Source organism: Arvicanthis niloticus, chromosome 15, assembly GCF_011762505.2.
Source record: "Arvicanthis niloticus isolate mArvNil1 chromosome 15, mArvNil1.pat.X, whole genome shotgun sequence".
Taxonomy (NCBI): Eukaryota; Metazoa; Chordata; class Mammalia; order Rodentia; family Muridae; genus Arvicanthis; species Arvicanthis niloticus.
In genome coordinates, this window is record NC_047672.1 from 55,492,692 (window position 1) to 55,518,143 (window position 25,452).

The 25,452-nt window shown below is 38.1% G+C and overlaps 1 protein-coding gene across 2 annotated transcripts in view; it reads right to left on the minus strand.

Moving 5' to 3' along the window:
• Positions 1-2,442: 2,442 nt before the first annotated feature.
• Positions 2,443-25,452, minus strand: part of Casd1 (CAS1 domain sialic acid O acetyltransferase 1) — a 43,765-nt gene continuing 20,755 nt past the window's right edge. For both annotated transcript variants that reach the window (XM_034519265.2, XM_034519266.2), the window contains 10 exons: positions 23,263-23,685; positions 22,188-22,277; positions 16,573-16,692; positions 15,500-15,656; positions 14,091-14,170; positions 11,772-11,873; positions 9,977-10,117; positions 8,973-9,050; positions 4,727-4,819; positions 2,443-3,895 (listed from right to left, as the gene is read on the minus strand). In XM_034519265.2, coding sequence (XP_034375156.2) covers positions 3,629-3,895; positions 4,727-4,819; positions 8,973-9,050; positions 9,977-10,117; positions 11,772-11,873; positions 14,091-14,170; positions 15,500-15,656; positions 16,573-16,692; positions 22,188-22,277; positions 23,263-23,685 — 1,551 coding nt within the window. In that variant the 3' untranslated portion in view covers positions 2,443-3,628. The remainder of the gene's footprint in view (positions 3,896-4,726; positions 4,820-8,972; positions 9,051-9,976; positions 10,118-11,771; positions 11,874-14,090; positions 14,171-15,499; positions 15,657-16,572; positions 16,693-22,187; positions 22,278-23,262; positions 23,686-25,452) is intronic.

Consider the following 25,452-nt stretch of genomic DNA (forward strand, 5'->3'; position numbering starts at 1 on the left):
CCGTTTGTTGGGTATTTCAGCTAATGTCATCCCCGTTGAGTCCTGGGAGACTCTTTCCTGGCATCTGGGACTTTCTGGTGGCTACCACCAGTTCCCCATCCCCCACTGCTACACACCTCTGTTCAATTTCCTGGCCCTCTGCACATCTCCCCTGTCTCCTTCCACACCAGATCCTGCCCCCTTTCCTCTACCTCCTCTTCTCTCCCTATCAAGTCCCTCACTCTACTTCCCTCGATTATTTTGTTCCCCCTTCTAAGTAGGACTGAAACATCCACACTTTGGTCTTCCTTATTCTTGAGCTTCATGTGGTCTGTGAGTTGTGTCGTGGGTATTTCAAGCTTTTTGTCTAATATGCACTTATCAGTGAGTACATACCATATGTGTTCTTTTGTGACTGGCGTACCTTACTCAGGATGATATTTTATAGTTCCATCCATTTACCTGAGAATTTCATGAACTCATTGTTTTTAATAGCTGAGGAAGGCCTTTGGTCCTGTGAAGGCTCAATACCCCAGAGTAGGGGAATGTAGGACTGGGAGGCCGGGGGTGGGTGGGTGGGTAGGTGGGGGAGCACCCTCATAGAAGCAGGGGGGAGGGGATAGAATAGGGAGTTTGCAGAGGGGGAATCAGGAAGCGATATAACATATGAAATGTAAATAAATAAAATAATACCCTCCCCCCTTAAATAAAGAGAGAAACAAAGGAAGCTGTTAGGTTGGGCAATGTAAAACATTTCTATATGTCAAAAAAACACTAGCATGTTAGCAATTTAATATTGCTCAACATAAAAAAAATGCCAATTTGGTTCTTCTAACACTTGCTAGATTGATAAAAATACTAAGTTACGGAGATTGGCTTCTCTCTGAGGAATTGCAGATAGTTACTGATAGTATTACCCCTCCCTCACTTAGTGTCTACTACATGAAGTGTTGCCCTTGGTTCTGTGGATGTATTTATCTTTTGTTTGTTTGTTTGTCTGTCTATCTATCTATCTATCTATCTATCATCATCATCATCCATCTATCCATCTACCTATGAAAGTATCTGTAAAAAATTAAAAAGAAATACTAATATGCTATTATTAAAGTTAAGTTTATCAAGTTTAAAAGCTTCCTAGCCTTGAGATAATAAAGGGTTTGTGAAAGGAAAGAATGCATCCATTAGAGAAGCTGACATTATCTTATGATGGAGAAGTGGCCTAGCAACATTGTTTACCACCATCACAAAAGGCAACAATGTGATATAACACAGGCAGATAGATAATGAGGTAGAAGGCAGGCTGAAATGTCAATGATTCTTTCTCAAGAAACACTAGGGGAAGATTTGACACAAGAAGCAGGAAGAATGTGGGGAAATTGAGTCAGCAAAGTAGCTTGGAGGCAGAGGATGGTTTCCTGGCTGTGATTTCTACTAGAAAAAATTTGAGTTTAATCTTTGTGTTCTATACTCACTAGCATACAGAAGCAGCTTGTTATAGGAATCTTGTGCCTGACAACAATTGGTATCTACACGGTGGCAGAAATAACAATTCATTTACCAAACACAAATGCCACCCTTACGGTAACTTGTACAAAACCATCTTATCCAGAGGCTAGGCTAAACCAAATTAAAAAGAATGGATTTCAAGTGTACACTAAAGACACACACACACACAGACGCAGACACACACAGCGTTTTAATTATATTATTATGTATAGTTCTATCTAAAAAAATTACAACTTAATAAGCCATGCCACGAAGAAACAGGGCTTCTCGCTCAAGTTTTCAGCTTGAGTTCATACAGAATAGAAAAACTTTAGCATTCTTAGAATTTTTAGCATTCTCATTCTTAGCATCATTACTGAAAGCCAGTCGCCTCCAAACCGGGGAGAGAAGTGGTCATCTTTCTCTTTCAATTGTTCCATCAGGAAGAGCCTTCTTCAGGTGATAAAACTTACAAGCTAAATTAAAATGCACTCTGTTCATTGGCAAAGCTACGAGAGCAAGAGTAATGTGAGCACAGTGCTTGGAAGCTTTTGATTTATAACTGTGTGATTCTCTGCTTTCAAGGCTGCTGTCTAGGAGGCAGGGCAATGAATCATTACCATTGTCTATCTGGGAAACGTCAAAAGATTAAGGAAGGGCAGAAGAGGAGAGAAAAAGAGAGAAGCACATTTCTGTCGAATAAATATTTCCCAGTTAATGAGAATGTATCAGCTGCATGTAAGGACTGAGGAGTATGAAACTTTTAACTAAAGGTCCAAATAAACCATAATGCTTAAATTCCCCTGTTAGAAGACAGACTATCAACACAAGCCCTAAGAACTCAATTATTCCTTCCCAACTAGAACTTGGTAACTTGCCTCTACATATTAAGGGTTTGATGAAGAGAGTGAATTAAAAAAAATTGATAAAAAACAAAACAAAAACCACACATAGCTTGATACTTTGCCAATACAAAAATAAGCATCCACTGAATGTTTATTTACTGTTTAAATTACTTATTGTCACACACTATGAACAGAAAATATATCTTACCACACACAGAATAAAAGCAAATAAGTGCAATATTTTATACATTAAAAGTCATAATCAGATCTGTACAACAGATAAATAAACATATACCTCTAACAGCTTATTAAAAAAAAAACCCTAACAGATCATTATTGTTCAAAATCAGCAGTTTACTTAAAATTCTACTATGGTCATACATTTCAATCAAAGGATTTGCAACTTCACTATGCTGCACAGCTTCAGATCGATAAATATTTTTTTAAAAAAATGAGGGCATAATAGGAAATACCAAATAGCTATAAAGAACCTTCCAAACATTGGAAAATAATATACACTACGTAATCAGTGGCCAGCAAACACTAATGGATCCACAGGGTAGGTTTTTTTTTTTTTTTCTTCTTCTTAATCCTAGTATAGGTTAGGAAAAAAAGATAGACTGTTTGGACTAGAAGAAAAATTTGGCCTTTTAAAAAATAAGCAACAACAAACATCCACAATAACAAAATCTTGTCACAGAGCTTTAGAACAACTCCATGAAGGGCAAAGTGTACAAAGATTTAGGCTTACAGTTAGGAAAAAACTCACATCAGAAAACACACAGCAGATATGAATACATATGGATTAAAGACACGGTTTCTCATTCCACAGCATTGCACATGTGACGGAGAAGAACACTGCAAGTCACTTCAGTACTAAGTTGTCTGTGAAGTACTAGGTTCTGTGTGTACAGATGCAGACGCAATGATTACCACACAGTCAGAGGGTATCAAGACACACAGTGGTGTCACTAAGCTAATTAACTTACTTACATAGGTTTACTGGAAAGTCCATCATTCCCTGCCTTCATAAGCTAACTAAAATCACCTATAAATGGGGACACAGATCCGGTAGAAAAGTGTTTTCCACATGCACTCCTATCTGCTGCATCCTGGTTCATTGTTTGTATGCATTTCACATTGGATATACACAGTGCTGATATATATATACAATCACACAAGTTCAACGGACGTCACAAAACTGTCCCATTGCCAAATGTTTATATTTACACAGTCATTAATATCTTCAGACAGATGATTTTCTTGTCTAGACAGATGCAAAGTAAGCCCAAAGAGTTTGTTGTTAGGATTTTAGGAGCCTACAGTCTTGATTTATCTTGAATGGTGGATAAGATGAGTAGTCCACCAAAGAATGCAAGTGTACATGCCAGCCTCCTGAAGAGAGAGGAGTTATCTTTAGGAATGATGACCTGCGCGAGGTCAGTGGTGATCTGAGAAATCTCATGCGCCACGCAAACGAAGATGAACGTGCTGACGATGATGTTGAGCGTCGGGTTCCCGGGGATGAGGACCAGGATGCCCCTTGTGTCCGCTGCCAGCCATATGTGGTACTGACAAATGAACAGCTAGGACAAAAAACACTGAAGGTTAGGTGTGCCCAGAGCATTCGTGAGTAAGCCATTAATTTCCCAGTTTAAACGTGTGGTGTGCTTTACCTTGGGGACTTTTTCTGATTCTCACACTGGCCCCGAAGGCCTGCCGAGCACGGTGCTGCCCTTATACATCCCCTCTGCTAACTGAGACAATCAGAAGGTGACAGAATCCTGACTAGAAAACTCAGAGAAACTTACTTGCCCTATTTAAAAAAGTAACTCAATAAATCTCATACTCTAAGAAGTATCTGTTATAACTGCAACATGGATCCACTGAAAGCATTTTATTTCCAATAATAAAGGTCAGAGTCTGCAGAATGTACTTCGGACCCTATGGCTTAAATTGATTTTATAGATAATTTTATCTTTTATAGCTCACACTGTGATAAATTTGACTGTCTTCCCACAGTGTCCAGTCATATTAAAGTGACATTTACTACAGCAAACATTAGCGATCTCAATTCCAGCAATATTTAATTATGAGGATGAATAAAAACTCAAAATATCCCCGCTGTGAATTCATTTATATCTGGCTTAATACTTTTCTTCTTATTCAAGCATCTTAGTTGTACTCAAAAGCTTGAAAGAGTGTGAAGACTGCACTGACAGTTACCTCCATCTAGCTATTATTTAAAAAGTCCTTAAAAACATTCCCAAATGCTTTATGATTGTTCAATGCTATTATTCTACCTAGAATGTAACTGTAATCTAAAACTGTATGTCAGATTTGGACATTCGCACATACACATGTGTGCGTGTATACACTCAGCTGTTTGTGATCAAACAAAATATCAGAGTACCTACCTCTAGTGAAATTTTTCCAAACCAAGCAAAAAATGAACTGTAAATAGAACGGGCATATCCAGGGATGTTCCTTATCAGGATGAAGGCTACAATCTATGAGGGAAACCCAAAAAAGTAAACATGAACAACATATTTATTTAAACGAGTTTGAATGAAGCCTAAGTGGTAGCTCTACCATTTATATTGTTGAATTTGATGTAAATGATTTTTAATTGATAAATATTGGTAGGGTACTTTGGTTAGAGTAGATCTACACTGGGTTTCTCAACAGAAGATCTGTATACTGAATAGTAGTATGGATTTGAGGTTACTAAGAGAAAAATGCTTTACTTTATGCATAAGGAAGAACATACTATTCACCCCACCCCCAGACTCTCTGTGTAAAGTTGGCAGGCTTTTGCTTCACTCATGGAGCATCTGCCAGGTTAGTGGCTACTCTTTCTCTTTACATATTCCAGTTGCCTTGTTTAGGTCTGGATACAAAGGGTTCCTAAAGTGGATTTACCCTCTGATCAGTTTATGGCCGTCTGGATGGTTGATTGTTTGATGGGGACTAGGCAGAGATGCAGATCAAAGGGAAAAGGCCTTCAGAGCGCATGCCTTATCCCTGGCCCTTCCTCTCTAAGTCTGCTTGGGCCTCATGGGGCAAGCAGCTTTGACCTGCCACATTCATGTCAAGGCGCTCTGCCTCATCACAACCCAGATGTGCAGACCTACAACTCTGCTGAAACCTAGTAAGTCCTGCATTAAAGCCAGCCTTTTCTCCTTGAAGTTGCTTTTCTTGAGTATTTTGTCACAGTGACAGAAATCCAATGAGCACAATCCTTCCTCCACTGACAGGGATGTTTGTGTGGGAAACAGTAGGGCCATGAATATCATCAGGTTGCTGCCGCACAGTCTGACAGATGACATGCATCTTACACAGCATTCATATGCAGCAGTTTTCTCTCCGGATTCTTACTCTAACATAATCTCCAGTTTAGGTCTTCTAACTTGTCACTCAGCTTCTGTATCTTTTTGCACAAGGTAAAAAGGCCTTGCAATTTTAAAACTTCTAATTCACAGTCTCATACCCAATAACCAGTTTATTAAGCAAAGTGCTATCTTCAGAATTCATTTTCTTTTCAAAGGAGCAAGACATACTTTTTAAAAAAGAGACTGTTCTTTCATCATTATCTTTTCAAAGCTTTCTCCTATCAAAGGGTTGGGATACCATTGTAAAAAAAGAACTTACATTGAGTGACGTTCACCCCATGCCTTCCTCACAAGATGTACGCATCCTCTGGGAAGCAGAATAGGTAAGGACATGGAAGGAGGCATGTGGCTAATCTAACCAGAGGACCTCTCAGGTGCAATTCAACTGAGGGATACTTGAAGCAATGGCATCAGACAGCTATCACCCTGGTCTGTCTGTGCCAGTTTTGGAACTTGAGGAAAGGGAGTTAAGTTGGTCTGATTTCTCATCAACACAAATTGGGATGCAGCAGGAAAACTTGTGTGGGTATTTTTTGAGGCACACACTGAAGATCTATAAAGAAACTTTTTACATAGTTAACAGCCTAAGTACTACACACTAGAGCAAAGATCAAGAAGGGGAGACCTATGTCTATTTATTGTGCTATTAGAATTTGCAATGAACCACAGGTGTAATGTAAAATACTAGAAAGATGGATATATATGCATGCCATCCATTAGGCTGAGCAACATGAGATCTGGGAAGAGTACATAGCGAGCCACACCCTTCTTTCTATCTGGGATTACCATTTCCCAAAGTGTATTCCATTTCTTTATCATATTGAAGTCTTATGTTTTATCAGTTATATAATAAGTAAGGGAAAGTGAAAAGTCAGAGAAACAATAATTATGAAGAGCACACGTGACATCTGAGAGGTCACACGTGACGTCTGAGAGGCCACTATCAGCTTCAAATTAACAGAATGATGCTTAAAATTGGGTTAGTGTTTTAACTTCCTGGATACTACAAAAATCATTTTTTATACATTCTCTATGGTTAATAGCAGTTCTATAGCTAGTCACAGTTAGAAATTCCTATCAAATCTGATAGGCAAAACCACAAAGTTCAGATTCAACACCTGACACTGGTCAGGAGGGTATACTCAATGGTAATATTCTTGCTGAGACCTGCTAGACCTTGGATTTGGTTCCTTGTAATACACACATGAACACACATATACTATATATCTCTGTATATGTGTGTACACACACACACACACACACACACACACACACATTCTCTGCTCACATCTAAGAATAAGCATGCAGTCAGGCAGTCAAGTTGGAAGGAAGTGGCTATAACATTTGAAGTTTTTAGATGTTGTTGGCATTTACAAGGCGGGACATATAGTCTTAAAAAGAAGCAAACAGCCAGTAAAACTGATGCTTACTTTAGATCATATTCCTTATCCATTCTTTTACCCTACAAGAAAGAAGCTACGGTCTTTTCAATAAAGGTAACTTCGGATATCTGAGCCTGTGGCGGTGGCTCAGTGGGAAAGAGTTGGTATTATTCTGCTTGCAGCTATTCTCTGTTCTTTCTAAATTGTTCTGTCTGCTAGACTTGTGAGTACTAATTCCCTCTCATCCTATGAGTCACAGCAATGACATTTTATAAGTTGTACAAAGAGCTATTGGTAGGTAGTGCCATTGTCTGCAGAAGTAATAGAAATGGCATTCAAAGACATCACTGAACACTTCATTATTAATCATGTCTAGAGACTCCCTCACCGGTTTGTGCTGCTGTCCACAGAAGCTGAGAATAAACCAAACAGTCCTTGCACTCAAGAACACTCAGGGCCTAAGAGACATTCCAAAAACTCTCATGATGCTCTGGGCTGGACTACTCATCCTTTAGATTTTAAGACACACTTTCCTTCAAAAACCCTGTTCTTTCATCAGTAAAAGTTAGGAAAAAGCACCCATGTTTTCAAGGCAATCTGTATGTACTCTTCGCACACTGATGATCGTACCCTATGATGGCTGCAAACCTTCTGCTTTGTAGGTCCAATCTGAGTCCTCATTATACCCTGCCCCCTTTCCAGGCACTATCCCACATGTCTTTATATCTTGGCTCTCTGAGTTTCAGGCCCAGTGTTCTGCATAAAGTTCCTTAAATGTACCATGTTCCCTTTCATGATAGGGCCTGCCCAACTGGTTCTTCACTCTTATTCTCAGGAAAATGATCCATGATCTCTGACTCCACTTCCTTTGTGTTCTAACTAGGTCATATACTACCCTTTACCATATTCTCATAAAGTATGATATACTTCTATTCATAATTATGTGGTTACTAGAATAACTTGTTACAGAGACTGTCAGCTCCATAAGGATAGAAACTGTGTTGGATCTGGTCATCACCAGAACATCTAACATGCAGAGTCAAAAGATTATTAAATGATTACAAAACATTGAGATAAATGAATCAATGTATACTGGTCCACATCTCCATGAAACCATAAATTTCGTGAACAGGTATCATATCTTGTTTAATACTCAGCCTTTTATTATTAAGATGGAGCTTAGCACAATAGTTAATAAATACAATTAAATAAATTCAAGCAAATATTAAAAAGGCAAATCTGAGAAGAGAATGTTGGAATGTTTTGTGTATGATACAAGTGTTTGTGAGTGTGAGTGTGTAGGACAGAGGTTGACAGTGGGTTGTTCTATTGCTCTTTGGTTTGTTTTTCTGAGGTATGTCTCTCACTGAGGTTGGAGCTCACCAGTTTGAGCTCCTAGGGACTCTCGGGTCCCTACTGCCTCACAGCTGGGATTTTAGGTAGCTGCTGCAGCACCTTGTACTGGGGATGGAACTCCATTCCTTGTACAGCAAACATTTTACCAACTGAGTCATCACTCGAGTCCTGGAATTAACATTTTCTAAGGTACAAATGCTGAAATGCGTAATTTTCAAACATGAGCTGTAAGAACCTTTTGAGGGTGATCCTAATATTTTTGTTACTGTAGAGAAAGACAAGGCTTGGAGATTAGGTAACTTCCCTACATTTTTTTAGGGTTTGAACTCTCATCTTTTTACTTTTGAATACTATAGTCTTACAAAAATTTTTAAGTAAAAAGTTGTCTAAATCAAGAAATTCTTTGGAACTGAGTGTGGTGGCGAGTGTCATGATTTTACTGCCTGGGAGACTGAGGCAAGAGGCTCATAAGCTGGAGGCCAGCCTGGGCTGCACAGTATGAAGTATAGAGAAAAATCAAGAAAGAGAATTACCTGTACCACGGACACAGATGGGTGGAGTTCATTACACTCTGCTTTGTTTTTACAACTGCTAGCCCAGATGGAATAGGTCTAAAATAAGAATGTACAGTCAGATCTCAAACCAGCTGACCCTTAAACAGACACGAACTAGAAAGTTTCCTTGGTTCTCTTCTTTATAACTTCTGTATATCTTCTTTATATGGTAGCTCACTATGCTGTAAAAAGTACCATTAGAAGCTCTCCCCAGCAAAGGGGAATGCTAGAGGGGTGAGGCAAGAGTGGGGAGGTGGCTGGGGAAGCACCCTCTTAGAGGCAAAGGAGAGGGGATGGGAGGCAGGCTTGCCAAGGGGAGACCTGGAAGGGGGACAACAACTGAAATGTAAAAACAAACAAACAAACAAACAAACAAACACATCAAAAAACAAACAAACAAAAACAATAAATAAAAAGCAAACAAACAAAACACTTCTCCGGAGGTTTGTTTACTCGTTTCAGTAGCATCAACTGCCTAAGTGGGAAGGGTGGGCAGGAGGGTGGGGAGAGGAAGGTGGGGAGGGAGACTTGGGCACTTCTGGTAATCTGCTCATTACCACAGAGTGCTGGCTTTCCACAGTAACAAGGACATGGAACTGGGTGGTGGCAGTGGTGGCTCTGGGAGGCAGAGGCAGGGGATCTCTGCAAGTACAAGGCTAGCCTGGTCTACAGAGGGGCTCCAGCACAGCCAGGGCTACCCAGAGAAACCCTGTCTCACCCCCCTCCCCCCATCCCACAGACAGACAGACAGATCAGACAGGTAGATAATACATGGTATAATTTTTCCCAAATGATTGTAACTTTTAAAATTCCTATTTTACTAACTTATATATGCGTTTTATTTAAAGCTTAAATCTCATTAGAAAAAAATACAGTAAAAAGCTTTAAAGTATTCATTTAAATTACATTTTCTTTATTTAAAGGTCATTTTTTTCTAACAGTTAAACATTTAGAAAATTAGAAACTTATATTGTGAAACTTACCAAGAAAGACACTACTGAAACAAACAATAGAAAGTTGGAAATTTTGTTTGAAAAAAGAGGGTCACCCTTTCCTTCAGAAAGTATTTGCCGTCTCTGCAAAGCCAGATAAATGAAGGCAAACAGAACTCCATGGAAGACGACCTGAGAACAACACAGAGAAAACTGGTTTTGAAGAGTTACTTCTCAAATACTAGCGACAATCCTTGAATATTTAAAACTGTATTTATACAAGTACATGGGCTAGAAGCTTAAGACTTTAGAGCTGCTATGAAGAGCAAACTTTGACTCAAATAAAGCGAGTGACTGCTGGAGAGGGCAAGCCAGGAAAGTAAGGCCCAGCAGGGGCAGAGGTTTCAACTCAAAGCCTCTAGGCAGAAAGACACTGATAATTTCAAGTGTTGGGGATTGAACCCAGGGCCTTCTACTGAGAAGTGCAAACCCCTCCGCTGAGCTACATCTCCAACCTCAACAATTTAAACATATTAAACTCTTACAAACATTCTCCAAAACATTAAAGCACATGTTATACCTAGCCCTTCAACCAAAGCAGACAGCAACACCAAGTCTTATGTTTCAAAGGAAACTATGCATATCAAACATGGTGGGGCATAGAGCACATAGCTCTTTCTCTAAAATAACCAACCAAACAAAAAAAAAAAACCAGACATAAACACCAGTAACGTGATTTATCATTGGAATGGACTGGACTTTTGAGCCTCTCCCTGCAAAACTCCTCTTGTATGTTGAAAATGAATTCCCATGAGAAGTTTGTAGTTTTAAGTGGGTATGTGGGAAACAGTCAGGTCATGAGGGTGTAATCTTTATGAGCAGGGTTAGTGCCCCATAAAAGAGACGGCAGAGACCATTCCCAGTGAGATCATGGCTGCCCATGATCCAGGAAGCAGGCCCTCACCAAACACTAAATCTGCCATCACCGCAAACCTGGCTTTCCCAGTCTCTGGACTGTAAGAACTATGCTTTGTTGTTCAGGGGCTAATCAGGCTTTCCTGCTCTGCTTCAGTTTCCCAAACAGGACTGGCTCATCCTAGCGCCTTATCTGCTAATGCCTCACAAGGCTTTGGCACAGACGTTTCATTTGTATGCAGCTTGGAGATGCAATAAACCACCCTGGGAAGTAAACAGGAGCTAGAAACCAGGGATAGATAGCATAGAAGGGCTATCCAGCACACTGAAAGATGGTGAAGAATAGGAAGGAAAGAGCAGATGGCAAAGTCATTAGTGCTGACTGAGTGCTTTGCTAGGTGGTTTATATTTTCTTAGTCAAAGGTATCTGAACTATTTCAGTGTGTGGAGTCATTCACTATGTTGTGGCTGCTGCTGCTTTGCACGCCTATCACTGAATCTATATTGTAGAGCTTAATAAGTCCATTATAATAGTAATCTTAGGTTAGAGAGCAGACTGAAAACACTCGGTCGCTCAGGGGTATGCTTCTCTTTAATACACACTTTCCAACATCAACATCTTATGAAACTCAGGACACATCATGAAACTCAATGACTATTGTTCTGAATGGTAGAGCACATTTAAGTGACTCACCAATAAATTACAATTGTCACTCAGAGGCCCCATTTAGAAAACACTTAAAATATTTTCCTGCTGATAGACATGCAGACTCATTTTCTGCTGTAATGAGAAAGGGCTCATGGGTAGTCTGGTTTAACTTACTCTCAACAAGTTTCTTTGTACAAAAACTAAGCAGAAATAGACAGGAGTGCAAATAATTTTCTAACAGAATAATCTGTGGCATGAAGATATCACAAAGTAAATACATACGTAACGGTCTAATCTCCACCTGAACCACCATTCATACACACTCCCTTCCAGTTCAAAACATTTGGAAAGTGGCCAGAGAGAAAAGATCTTCTCAAATGCACCCTAAAAAAGGAAGCCAGCCAGTTAGGTCACTGCTTGTTTTGCAATTCCATTATAATCTATATATTTGTTAAGCTAGGATTAAACAAAGTTCATTCACATTTTTAACTTCTGTCCAATTCATTTGAAAACTTGGCTTCACTTGAACAAGAATAAATTTATTTTAGATATGACCAAAAAAGTTTATTTAATAAATTTCAAATTTGTCTTTCACATGAAAACTACTAAAAATATAAAAGTTTGAAAAAACAAAAAAACTAGTAATTAGAAAATCATTCTGTTTAGGAGCTTAACCTAATATTTAAAACTCTTATATTTACTAGATAGAGACACAAAAATACAAAACACCTCAGCCAATACAATATCAATATCCAAAAACTGATTAAGATGAAAATATAATTTATTTTCCTCTAAACGTCTTTAATTATCTATAATTATTATAGTTGAAAGAGCCCCCTGAATTAGTCACTCCAATCAGCCATCCCCAAATGCCATTACTGGCGACAGTTTCAAGTTTTACTCTGTCCAGTTAGTGAATGGCAGCCTCTTATTAATCTGACAGCAAGAGAATGCAAGAGCGAAGGCGAGAAGCCTAGGGTACATTCCTGCACACTGATGAAGCCTTTCAAAGAGACCGAGTCCTCAGGAAGGACGAAAGAATAGCAGAGAATTCTACTGAGGAATGTCCCATTGCTCGACCTATTGCAACAGCATCAAAAGGATAACTAAAAAAAATAATTACTGCAAACCAAAGAAAAACATGAAGATAATACTTCAGATACTGCTGAGTCTTTGTGTCGGAAGAATTCTATCACTTTAAGAAAATACAACTATTTTCATTTCTCCACAATTTCAACTGTACATAAAAGAGCTGTATCAAAATTTATTCCACTGAAAATGAAGGTTCATTCTTACGAAGAATTGCAAAATAAAGTCCCCTGGATTATATGTATACATACATATATATAGAGAGATATAAGCATATATATATATATATATATATGTTACAACAGGTATAGATCTACTGAATATAAGCATATGATTTTAGCACATATATATGAAGAATATCTCTACATAAATGCATTTGTAATTTAAAATTTTATTTCTAATTGAAATGTATTTATAATGTTACTGCTAAGGAAATTTTACTGAGTCCTGACTCTGGGCTCGGTGTGCTGTGCAGGGGCAGTACAGAGCAGGAAGCTCTCCACTGTGTGGCCCAGAGCAAGGGAAGTTTTCTCAGTCTAACTATTTAATGATGGGCCAGCTTCCCTTTTCCCACACAAATGTACTCACAGCATGCAGGGATTTGTTGTTACCTATATCTTTATACATTTTCTATTGTTTTATTATTTTATATATCTCACGTGGAAAAGAAAACTGGATTTGTCATATAGAAACAAAAATGTTTCAAATGCTTCTAAATATGAAAGTAAGTATAAAAGCCTAAAACTGCCTCCCCCAAAGGTTCTGAAGAATTGGCTCACCGCCCAACCCACACATAACAAAATGTACCTCGGGGGCATTTACACTTGAGGCAACTTTATGAGGAAATGTAGCACTGCAAGTCAACTGCAGCTTATGTCCAAACTGTAGATATTCAAATTAAAATATTTTGTTACGAGTATCATGATACCCAAATAAAATGTCTGCCTGATGGATTTCACCAGCAGATAACAGACTGCCATTCTGCTAAATGTACAGAAAATCTCAACCATCAAAATAAAGGATATAAGGTCAGAAGTACAAAACTGATCCAAGTCTTGCAAATTAAGTACATAAGACCTTCTCAAATCCTATGCAAAATAAGTTCATTTTCCTGTCTCAATTTTGCTTTGTGCATTTAAAGAAAAATCAAGAAACAATTTGATGCAATGAATAATGCACAAACTAAGCTGCAAATTCTGTCAAGAGAATTTTGATCCTCACTTAGAGCATGTCTCATAAGAGGCATTCAATAAACGTTTGATTGATCAAAGTCAAGTAAAATGATCTTGAACAACTGCCAGAGGAAGAGCTTGAAATTACCCTACAACAAAAACAGTGCTAACAAAGTAGGTAGGGTCTCAAAGAACCACACTGAGCAGTCATCTACAGAGTGACACTTTTATTACAGTCATTAAAAAATGAAGCTAAGAAAAAGGCTCTAACTCTTCTCACATACCCTAGTAGACAAACTTTAAAATATTATAAAATGTAAACTGAGAAGAGCATACAAACCTGAGAATATGCCAAGAAACATATGCACAGCAGCAGAAAGGCTAGTTTCAACAGTAAGCCAAGATACCAGAAACAATTTCCTAAAAGGGAAAATATGCAACATACAAAGCAATACAAATTTATATTAGTAAACACACTGAGGACACTGTGTTTAATGTTTTCTAATCTTAAATGTTTCTCAAAATAGTCCTGGATCTACTATCTACAAAAGTGTTTAGGGCATAAATCAAAGGCAGGGAAAAGGAAATCAGTGGAGCGTTACTGGGCGGAGAGCCACTACGGTGAGTGACTGACAGCTCACACCCCTGCTTATCTACTGGAGATGCACACTGCATGGTGCCCCTTGAATGCAATTACACCCACGCATTGTCGAATGCTTCAGCCAAGTATACAGCTATATGTTCAATGCAATGTTCAAACCTAGGGTAGATACTAAACATAGGTAACACTGCTACTATTTAAACATAAAGTTCCAGGAAGTGTAAGCTCTCCAGTGCACTAGGAGACACGTTTAACCAGGAGACACATTAACATATGCATAGTTCAAAGTACATGTTCCAAGTTGGTGCATTTTCATGAATGTCCTAAGTTTCTATAGACAAACTGTACTCTAAATCTATAGACTATCCAAAGATACTAACACGTTTTAAAAGGGCTGCATTAAAACTTAGCTGGAAACTTATTTAACATTTTAATGGGAGTCAATAAGAAAAAAGATTTCTTATAAGCAAGATTTAAGTTGAAAGTTAGATACAGCTTTAATATTAGAACCAAATTCTCTATTTTTTTAAAAAATAAAACCCAGAAGATTTCGTTTGAATGATATGATCACGGGGAAACTACGTTAAGATAAACAGCGGTGGCGTTAGTTGAACGTCATCAGTACGATCATGATGAGAAACTGGGAAATGGTCACCTTCTAGGTCGGGAGTTGGGGTCCTTGTAAGTAAAATAGGTTGACATTAATCCCTAGAGAGCTGTGCAGAGCACAAATTATAAACTCATTGACACATGAAGGCTTTTCAAGTGAATGTCTACCCAGACTCTCCACATATGTCAGAAACCACACCAAACAGAGTTGCCCATATTGAACACAACGTGGGAAGAGCCTCCAGCCCATGTGGCTCACGCTTCTGTCACTCTGCTGTATGCAAGGCAGCTTAAAAACTGCCTTCTTAATAGAAGGAAAACATACAACATAAATGTAAACCAGTGTTCTTAGTGTTTTATTCTGTAGTAAGCTTCCTGGCTGTATTGTTTCAGAAACAGTTTTAAAGCAAAAATCCTAAAACCACATACACATTTAAATGACCTATATCTTTTAGTGAAAAATAGCTTTTAACAACTAACAGGAAATCCAGTACAGTGATAGAATATATTTATTAACATCAGTAAGAAAGTCTATTTACCATTTGCCTTTTTTTGGGTTATTTGTGGCCACAGTGCTAACGTGACGTATATGACCATGAACCACACGGTGACCAAGGGAACAAAGTAATAGAATTGATATGGTCGATCCATTACGATACATAACACCACAACCAGGAAATTGAGACGAAATAAGACCTATGAAAATGGAGAAGAAAATGGTTTTTATTCACAATATATATGAAAAACAAAGACAGATTTTTCTGAACACAGTAAAATACTTACAAGTCAAATAATGACTTTACAAATTTATTTTACCAATCCCCAAAGTTTTATTTGCCCCACACTCACTGAAGAGGTTAATATAAAATATTTATGTATTTCCTAATGAAATCACAGTAAAGAATCACCTGAGCAGTCCTGTAACTACAGGTGTCATCTTTTTAAAGAGAGGGAGGAAATCACACACCACCCTGCTAGGGTTATATTTTACAGGCAGAGGTTGAGATGCCTCAAGAGAAGGTGTCTGTTCCATCTCCTGTTGGATGTTGATTTGCCCATGAGTATTATTCAAGTTTTCAAAGGTCTTTGTGATTTCGCTACAGTCATTTCAGATATCAGCTTAAATTTATTAACACAACATAGAGTGTGAACAGACTTCTATCGGTCCTGTCTGATGACTTTGTAGCTCAGGGTAGAGCTTTTGGCCCCTCTTAGCTTCTGTTTCCATCTACGATCATGAGGCTATAGGGAAAGTAACATTTAGAAACTGCTTAGCAGGAGGCAGAAGGTCAGTAAATATTAATCCTCTTCTCAGGCAGGAAAAAAAATCATGATATATTCAGACAGCTAAATAGCTCTCTATAAAACCAAAGGAGACCAACACTGATTCTTTGAGCCATGATGCTATTTATTATACATGCATCTAGGTTCTATTTTTCTTCCACCACTAATAATGTATTTAAAATCACTAGACACTGAGCACAAAAACTTTAAGATGATCTTTCATAAATCCTAATGATCTATGATTTCAAAATGACCATATTTATAATTTCTTAACAGACGGACAGAAAAACATGTTGAGTTGAAAGAGAATAACTGACTACATTCTTACCTGGCATACTCTGTGAATTCCGAAATCTCCTTTGATCCAAAAGTAAGAGAAATGTCCGTACCCTGTCTGAAACAGATATGCAGCCACCAGAACTCGAATGTGCATGTATACAGGCAGAAACTGTAGACAGAAATAAGCAGCGACACTGTGATGGTGTAACTACTCTTAATTTCTGAACACATGGAAAACATAACACAAAAAATCTCTTACCTTTAGCAATGGCCAAAGGATTACTTATAATATTTTATTTGCTCAGCAAAAAACCCCATTAGACATATGGAAGCATAACTTAGCAGTCTCTCTCCACACCCTTCCTCAGGAAAGCATCTTGTTTAGACCTCTGCATCACCCTCATCGCTCTTTCCATCACACCCAAGCTCAGCCCTGCTCCCTGCAGTGTTTTCAGAGACCTCCCCTTTACAGCTGAAACATGGCACACTTTCATCTACATGGGCAGTCACAGGCAGTATGATCATTCCACATACTGTCATCCCATCTTTTAGAGTGTGGCTACTGTCTCCACAATGTAACTAATAAATGCCTTTAAAAGGTTTACAACCACTAAACTTTACTGGCTCCTGGTTTACAGCCACCTGGTCACCTCTGCAACTATCCAGCCTTAACAGTGCTTAGAGTCATAAAGTAAGATAAGGTAAGTTTCCCAAGTGATTCTTTGTAGGATAAAATAACTTAAGTGTATACCTTAATTAGACTTTAAGGTTCAGATTGTATACATTTTGGAATGCATCTCCTTCCTTTACAAAGGATATTTTACTCGAGGAGGAAAAACCAACCAACCCCAGCAAGAGCCTTTGAACCTACAACATACCATACATATGTCTGCATAGCCTCTGCTCTAACTAGTCTGATAGAGACTGCTCTGAAACTGGATCGTCACATGCTTCCTTGTCACCTGTCTTTTGTTTGCTTGTCAATGCATCCCCAGGATCTCCTTAAATGTATTTGTGTTCCTGGAATCCTATTTGGAAGCCAGGAGGTGGTGGTGTCTGTATTCTTAGCATTTGTGAGGCTGAGACTGGAGTAGTACAAAATCTAGGCCAGCCTGGGCTATACATAGAGTTCAAGGCCAGTAGCTTCCATAATAAGAGACTATTTAAAATATCAACGGCTAGAGCTAGCCAGTGGTACAGTGCTCGCCTAGCATGCCCAGGGCTTCAAGATCCGCCAAAGATATGCAAAACCTCCAAATCCTATTGCCATAGACTAGTTACAAATCTCAGTTTTTATTTCTCCTAAGTTACAATAGTGGAAATGATCTGCATATCAGTTTTTATTAAATGTATTTCATCATTAGGTTTTTTTCTTCTAAATGTCTTATGTCATCATTAAATGAAAAATTCTAAAATGCATTGGAATAACAGATCATAGAGTAGAATGATGGTGTTGAAAAAGCCCAACAAGCATAAACGCATCTTTGACTACTCCACTCTTACATGGCAGCTCTTGCGTGAGTCTACGTTTGTTTGTGTGTTTGTTTGTTTTTTGTTGCTGCTGTTGCTTTTTGAGACAAGATTTTCCTGTGTAGCCCTTTGACTGTCCTGAGAGATCTGCTTTGCCTCTGCCTCCCAAGTCCTGGGATTAAAAGTGTGAGCCACCAGTCTGGGCTTGAATCTGTTTAATGTTTTATTTTGTTCCTTTTGAGACAGGGTTGCACTATGTGGTCCAGGATGATCTAAGACTTGTAATTGATCTATTTGTCTCAGTTTCTTGGTTGTGGCATTACAGGTCGAGACAATCACAGGCACACATACATACATACACACACACACACACATAAACACACACACACACACACACACACACACACACACACACTTTTTAATTGTTTGTGCACCCGTGCGCACGTGTGCATTTGCGTGCAGATGCCCATGGAGATCATTATAACGACACGGATCTCCTGGAGATGAGTCACAGGCAGTTGTGAGCTGCCTGATAGGGATGCTAGGACTGGACTTGGGCTCTCCAGAAAAGCAGCACACACTCATAACCACTGAGCCATCTCTCCAGACCATAAATGCCTTTTAATAGCAGAAAACCATACTATTAAGGCAGTCCATTCCATCGTAAGACGGTCACTAACTGCTGTAAAGCCCCCTGCAGTGTAAAGTCGCACTGCAACTACATACAAAGGCCATTTACAGAAGCTTATCTAGTAGAAATAAAGAGTAAGTTCTCTAGTAACTTTTAAACGTGGCTTCTAGAACCTTTATAGGCTAAAAGAAACAGGTGAACCCAATTTTAATAAATATATTCTATTCACTTAACTAAACTATTTTAAAACTACCATTTAAACATGTTAATGTGAAGGCAATAGTCTTCATTATTTCTAATTTGAAGCTTTTGGACTTAGTGTAAATGTATTCTAATCACCCGTACTTAATTTGCTCTCCCCTGAACAGCACACTTGGCTCTGACTAGCTCCAGTGTCAGTGGCTACTCGGCTAACAGTGGAGCCTGGCTGCAGAGCCACACACTCGAGGCACATTGCTCTTCGTCTGACACTTCTGCAAGTATTGGAAAAACGATGTCAAACCTATGTTAATCATTCTCAAATACTTTAACCACTGTCTATAAAACAAGTGTTCAAGTTCCTTCAACACGGAGGGACTACAGAGTTCGGGATGCTTATTTATATTAGGCAACACAATTCTATCACAGAAAATTTCCAAGTTCAGAGTTACAGACCTTACATAAGATTTCTCCTAACTTTTGATTGTGTTCTATTTCAAACCGATAGTAAAGGTGCAAGGATAATACAATGGACACAAATAGACTTGTCATAAACGTGGACTCCTAAGTGTTTTACCATGGACCTTGTAAGAAGAAAGACAACACCTTACACAGCCATGTCATCATTATAATGGCCAAGAAACAGAATATTAACAGAATTGTTTCTGCTATTTAATTCATATATAAATTTCTCTGAACATTTTTGTGTACAGAACATGGTGGTTCGTCTGTAACTCCAAAGGCAGAGGAAGGACGATAATGAATTTGGGGCCATTTTATGCTATAGAGAGAGCTCCAAACCCACCAAGGCTATCCATTGAGACGCTGTTTCAATGAAACAAGGGCTGAAGAAGCAGCTTAGTGGTGGGATACTGGCCTAGAGGGGATAAGTCTGTGAGTCTAATCCCGGCCCCTGCAAACAGTAAATCACACATTGCACTTGACTGTCATAACACTTCAGCATTTTTTAATATATATTTCCCCTTTAACTTTTATGTAACTGCATTATGACAAAATTTTAGAGTTGAAATTATTTGAAAGTTCAACTTCATTAAAGAACTAGGCCAGCTTTGTAAACCCTCACAATCCTCCAGGAAAGTCTCAGAAAGGAAGGGAAAAGCACAACGAAGCACAAAACCATTGTCTACTGCAGATGCCAAGCTAGCATCCCTCAGCATTTTAGGCACATTTGAGATGAACGTTATTTGAAAAGAATGTCTGTGCCAATAAGCACCATCAGCCTAGGCTATTTCATAACCCTTCGAGACTTTACCACACTTTCCCTTGTAGCATGAAAACTATAGAACAACTACACAGGGACATACTTTATCTAAGACATTACAACTGGACAATTAACACACCACGGCAGTTAAAGTTTTAAATAACATTAATTTCTCAGCTTCCCATGAAGGAAAGCCCCAAACAACTTATAACCTATATGAGCAATGCTTTTCCAGTGAGGACACAGGTAATTTTTAACAACAAAATGTGTATAACAGAAGTGGGACACGTAATTAATCATTACAAATGATCTGCTAATGCACAGTGCGTCCTTTCAGAAGAGAGTTGCTTCTTTATTGTAAATGAGAATGCATGGGGAGGCAGTCTAGGAAGATGTATGAAATGCTGCCTGGTAAATGAGTATACGAGAATGCCAAATTGCTTCATCTTTTCACGATGCAATTCCTTTCTGGAATCACTGAATTGAGGAACTTAATCTGCCATTAATTTTTTCCTACCTAATTTCTTAGATAGAAATATCACCACTTAATATGCCAGCAATTAATAACATCCCTAAATGGCATGTTCTTAAAACAAAACACCCCTCCCCCTATTAACTAAGTCTATTCATACATCTGAGGTATTTCTAGGCTCCCACATTCACCTCTTCTCATTTGCTAGAGAATTTAGGGTTCTATGCCATGTTGCCTAAGCCATCTCCCCTGACTGGCTTTTCTTCACTGTCTAAGTGTCACTAGCTGCAGCCTAAACTTACAGCTGTGGGGACCACAGGGATCTCAATGCTGTTGCAAGGATACATGGCACAGGCGTGCAATCTCAGAAAGGAGTACATTTCATTCCTTTGCTCTCTGCCTTTAAGCAAAATATCTGTAAAACTCAGAAGTTCAACAACTTTCAAAAATACAAAATAAGGAAGACTATGGTTTTAATTTTCTTAGAAAAAATTCAGTAATAATAACATTTACAATACTAATTGTTATTCTCCGAGCACTTTCTTCTTATCTGAATTTATCAAGTCAAATACTAAATATTTATAGATGAGTTTTGGGTAAGCAACAAAATAATAAAACAGCTTTGTACTTCACACACTATGAATGAGTTTCTAACTGTACATTTTAAAACGTTTTTTTTCATGTGAGTATGACTGCTGACTATGAAAGCTACAGGACAAGCAGCTGTCAGGTTCACCCACAGAGGCTTGTTTTCCCTGAATGACAGCTGGAATGTTAAAACACAGGATGATTATAGTCTTCTTAACCCTCCCATATCCAAGGCGACCCAGACTATGTTTCCTGGGAAGAAAAAAAAAGGGGGGGGGGAGGACAAACAGTTCCAAGTTTTAAAGTTTTGAAAATATAAAACTAGTAGGGGCTGGTGAGGTGGTTCAATGGTATGACCACTAGCTGTCCTACAGAGGACTTAGGCTTGGTGCCCAGCACCCATATCAGGTAGCTCCCAACTGTCTGTAACTCTGTCTCCTGGGGCTCCAATGCCTCTGACTTCCACAGGTATTCATGTACACATATCCAAATGCAGACACACAACTAGACATAACTAAAAAATAAATCTTAAAAAAATTAAGTGTAAAATTAATCTAAGTTCTTAAACCACAATGAAGAATAGGATATAAATTTGATTTATTTTGATAGTAACTGCCCTATTCTACTGTATTATTATTATTGTTGTTGTTGTTGTTTTGTTTTTTGAGACAGGGTTTCTTTGTGTAGACCTGGCTGTCCTGGAACTCACTCTGTAGACCAGGCTGGCCTCGAACTCAGAAATCCGCCTGCCTCTGCCTCCCAAGCGCTGGGATTAAAGGCGTGCACCACCACTGCCTGGCATGAACTGCCCTATTTAAATCCTTTGCTCTTTACAGCACTTCCTGATACTTTACATTAGGTGTTCAACGAGATGATTTAAGATATTAGCTATCATTATGGTACTAAGGACCAAGAAATATAAAATATAAAGTCAATTGTTGCCTTATCCTTTTCAAAGAAAATTGGGTTTGCTTTTAAAATGGTAGACTTTTGAAAGATTTAAGGAAACATGCAGAAATTGAGAAGGGACCCTTAAGCAACATGGCTTCCTATACGCACTGAACTCAGACTCCAAGTACTTACTGTGCTTGCTCCCGAGATGTGATAGATCAAAATTACAAGCTGCATCCAGCCTTTCCATTCATCGGTTTGTTCTCTATTTAATACTTTAGTCTGCATGAAGGAACCAAGATCTGTTTTAAAATCTACTGGGAAGTAGTTATTTGGACAGAACATATTAAGAATGTATCCTTTTTCTTACAGTATTTGAAGCTAATGCAAAAGCTACTGTCAGAGAATCATGCTTGGGGCAAACTGTATTTCCTGCTAAAAGATATAATGAAAAAATTTTAAATGTAAAATAAATTTGAAAGACAACTATAATGAGAGCTTGAGGTACTCAGATGATCCTTCTGTTTTGTTTCAAATACCACTAAAACCATAACAGACATATTTATAGATGTAAAAAATAGCAATCTATAATTTTCTTTATAAAATTTTAGAATTTCAGAGTTAAAAAAGATCTTATAGTCCTCTTACACTTTCATTGACAGATAATATTCTATTATTAGACTTTATTTTCCTTAGCACACTCTTACAGGAGATGAAGAACTGATTAATCATATTCATAGAAGATTACTTTTTTTGCAGAAGAGTTTGGTAATTCAAATAAGATACCCTTATAGAGAAGTTATGCAAATAATTCTGAGTGATAGGCACACTTCTAAATCAGGAAACTCAGAGGATCACATGTAGAAGCCACATCATTATGTAAGTTCTAATTTCTGTGTACATGTCTGATAAATATATAAATATAAAATATTTCCCTCATATAGAAGCATTTCTTAATATAATTATATTTTTACATTTTAATTGACAATGAATAGCATCTAGAACTTGAAGGAATCATTCTACTTTCTCTAGCCTCAAGCAGGCAAAATAACATAAGTCACCACATACTTCCATCCATTCACCTTTTGAATGTTTTAACTATTTTTAAAAAGAGGTGGTTAAAGAGTCTACTAAGCAGAGTGTAAGTTCAGAACCCTCATCCTCCTGTAGGAACACATTTGCAAGACTGGCATAAAGTATTACAACAGTTTTGGAATGGACATTTTGTAGTTCATGGAATAGCATGAGCTGGTGAAAACGATCTTACCTCTTTCGTGTTTTCATTGTAAAATACTCCCAAAACCAAGATGTAGATAATTGGAATAAAGAATGATGAATGTGTATACAATTTGTTTTCCTTCATAAACAGGTTTGCACGGTCACACATGTAGAAATAAGCCATAATCAGGCCAAGTTTGCAAAAAGACTGTAAAAGTATTTCCAATGAAGACACAGGAGTGTTGATAATATTCTTCTTCTCCTCACCACTTTCCAAATCAGTACATGGTTTATTCTTCCGGTGAGCATTACGATGAATTACATAGAAAATAAAATACCCAATGATGGATAAAGTGAAAAAGCAAGCAGCTAGCTTCTGAATGAGAGTAAGAGGTGGCCGAGGCTGACAACAGGAACCATCCACAGGCTTCAAAATTTTATTACAGTACACGTTCATGAGAATCATTGCACTCTGTGAACAGACAGGTTCCTTGGTTATTAAGTTGGTTATAAGTTTCCTTGCATTCCACATCACATTTTCTCCTGTGACTACTGTAAAGACTTAGACACTGAGACCAAATGCTCGTGTTCTCTTTGCACCCACTTCCCAGATACACATGTGAATGATGGTATTTCTGAACTTGGTAAAAGCTAGTTTGGGTGTCTCAAGTTTCTTGGATGTTGGTCACAATAAGAAGTTTATTTTAGAATGTGACTCATGACACACTGGAAAGCGATACCTCCTTCCTACTTAAAATGCACTAATATTGTTCCATTCTTTTAGAAAATAACAACAAAACAACAATGAAAAATAGTAAAAAGCTCGTGGCTGCTAATAGATCAGCTAAAAAAAAAAAAAAAAATCCTGAGAGTCGTCAAAGACCAAAGAATTTTAATTAGCAGACTTCTAAAACTGTTCTAGTTAAGATGGAGTCCCAGTCTTTATATGGCAAAAGATTGCAATATAGCTACCACTGAAAAAAATTAATAATTCTTAGCTAACAATATTGATAATGTGCATTTTATTTAATTCATGGCTTATAGATAATTTATGAGTATAATATTAAGATATCTGTTGTTACATTAAATGTGGAGTGTTCAACATAGTTTGACTATAATAAACTTATTTTAAGCAAACTCAAAATTCTGTCTAGTTGAAGATTTGGTCAAACTCTAGACTTATGAAAACTACAATTTGGGTTAAAAGCTGATGGCATTCCTTGAGTGTTGGTTTTCAAAGGACTCAATCAACCATTGAGAAGCCCCCAGATTGAGGAAGGTCTTGGGCCAGCATTCTTACAACCCCTCATCCACAGATGTTCTAACAGGGTCCTTTTTTCCTGGAGTCTTCAAAGCCCGTTATGTATATAGAGAACCAGGTATACAAACAAAGACACTTTCCTATAGGTGAGGAATGTTTTACATGAACCCTTTTTGCAATCTAATCCTAAAGGAAGAAAGGACTTTTTGGCCACACTGCATCCATCCAGTTTGTGATCTAATACAAGTAACCTGAGTTCCTTTTTTTCCTTAAAATTTAAGTTCCCCTTACAGACACACTTAAGTTTATAGAATTCCTTGCTGTATCTTGCTACAATAAAATAAACATCCAATGCCAAAATTTTAAATGGTTAGATTATGACAAGATACTTATGTGATTAATTCTCTTACACACACACACACACACACACACACACACACAGACACTCTTGAGAATCATTGCTCTTTTAGAAAGTTAAGAAGCACAAAGGGGTGAGCTCCATTGCTGAAGACAGTGCATGCTTAGGACACAGTCCTTAATGCTACCCACCCAGAGCACCTATGATCTATGACAGTGACCAGCATGCCAAGATGTCTGTAACAGTGTAGCAAGAGACATTCACATGGTGGTGGTAGCCAACAACTGTCTGATTGAGTGGAAAATCCTTTCAACAGAAGGGAGTCATGACTGGTTCTGAAACCTAGCCAGTTTCTCAGAGCTGGTGAGATCACGGACCTTAAAAAAGAATCTACTACACCACCCCTTTGCAAGACCAGCACAATTCCTTACTGAATTCTAAAGCTCATCCTTATACCCACAGAAAAGTGTAGCTATAACCCTTCATTAAAGAAGCTTCTCTTTATAGCAAACAAAAACCATCACAGAAATCCACAAGTGGACATGATTCAGAGATGAATGAATGGGTCATGGGGAAGTACAGCCCCAATGGACACATTTACATCACAGCCCGTGCATTGA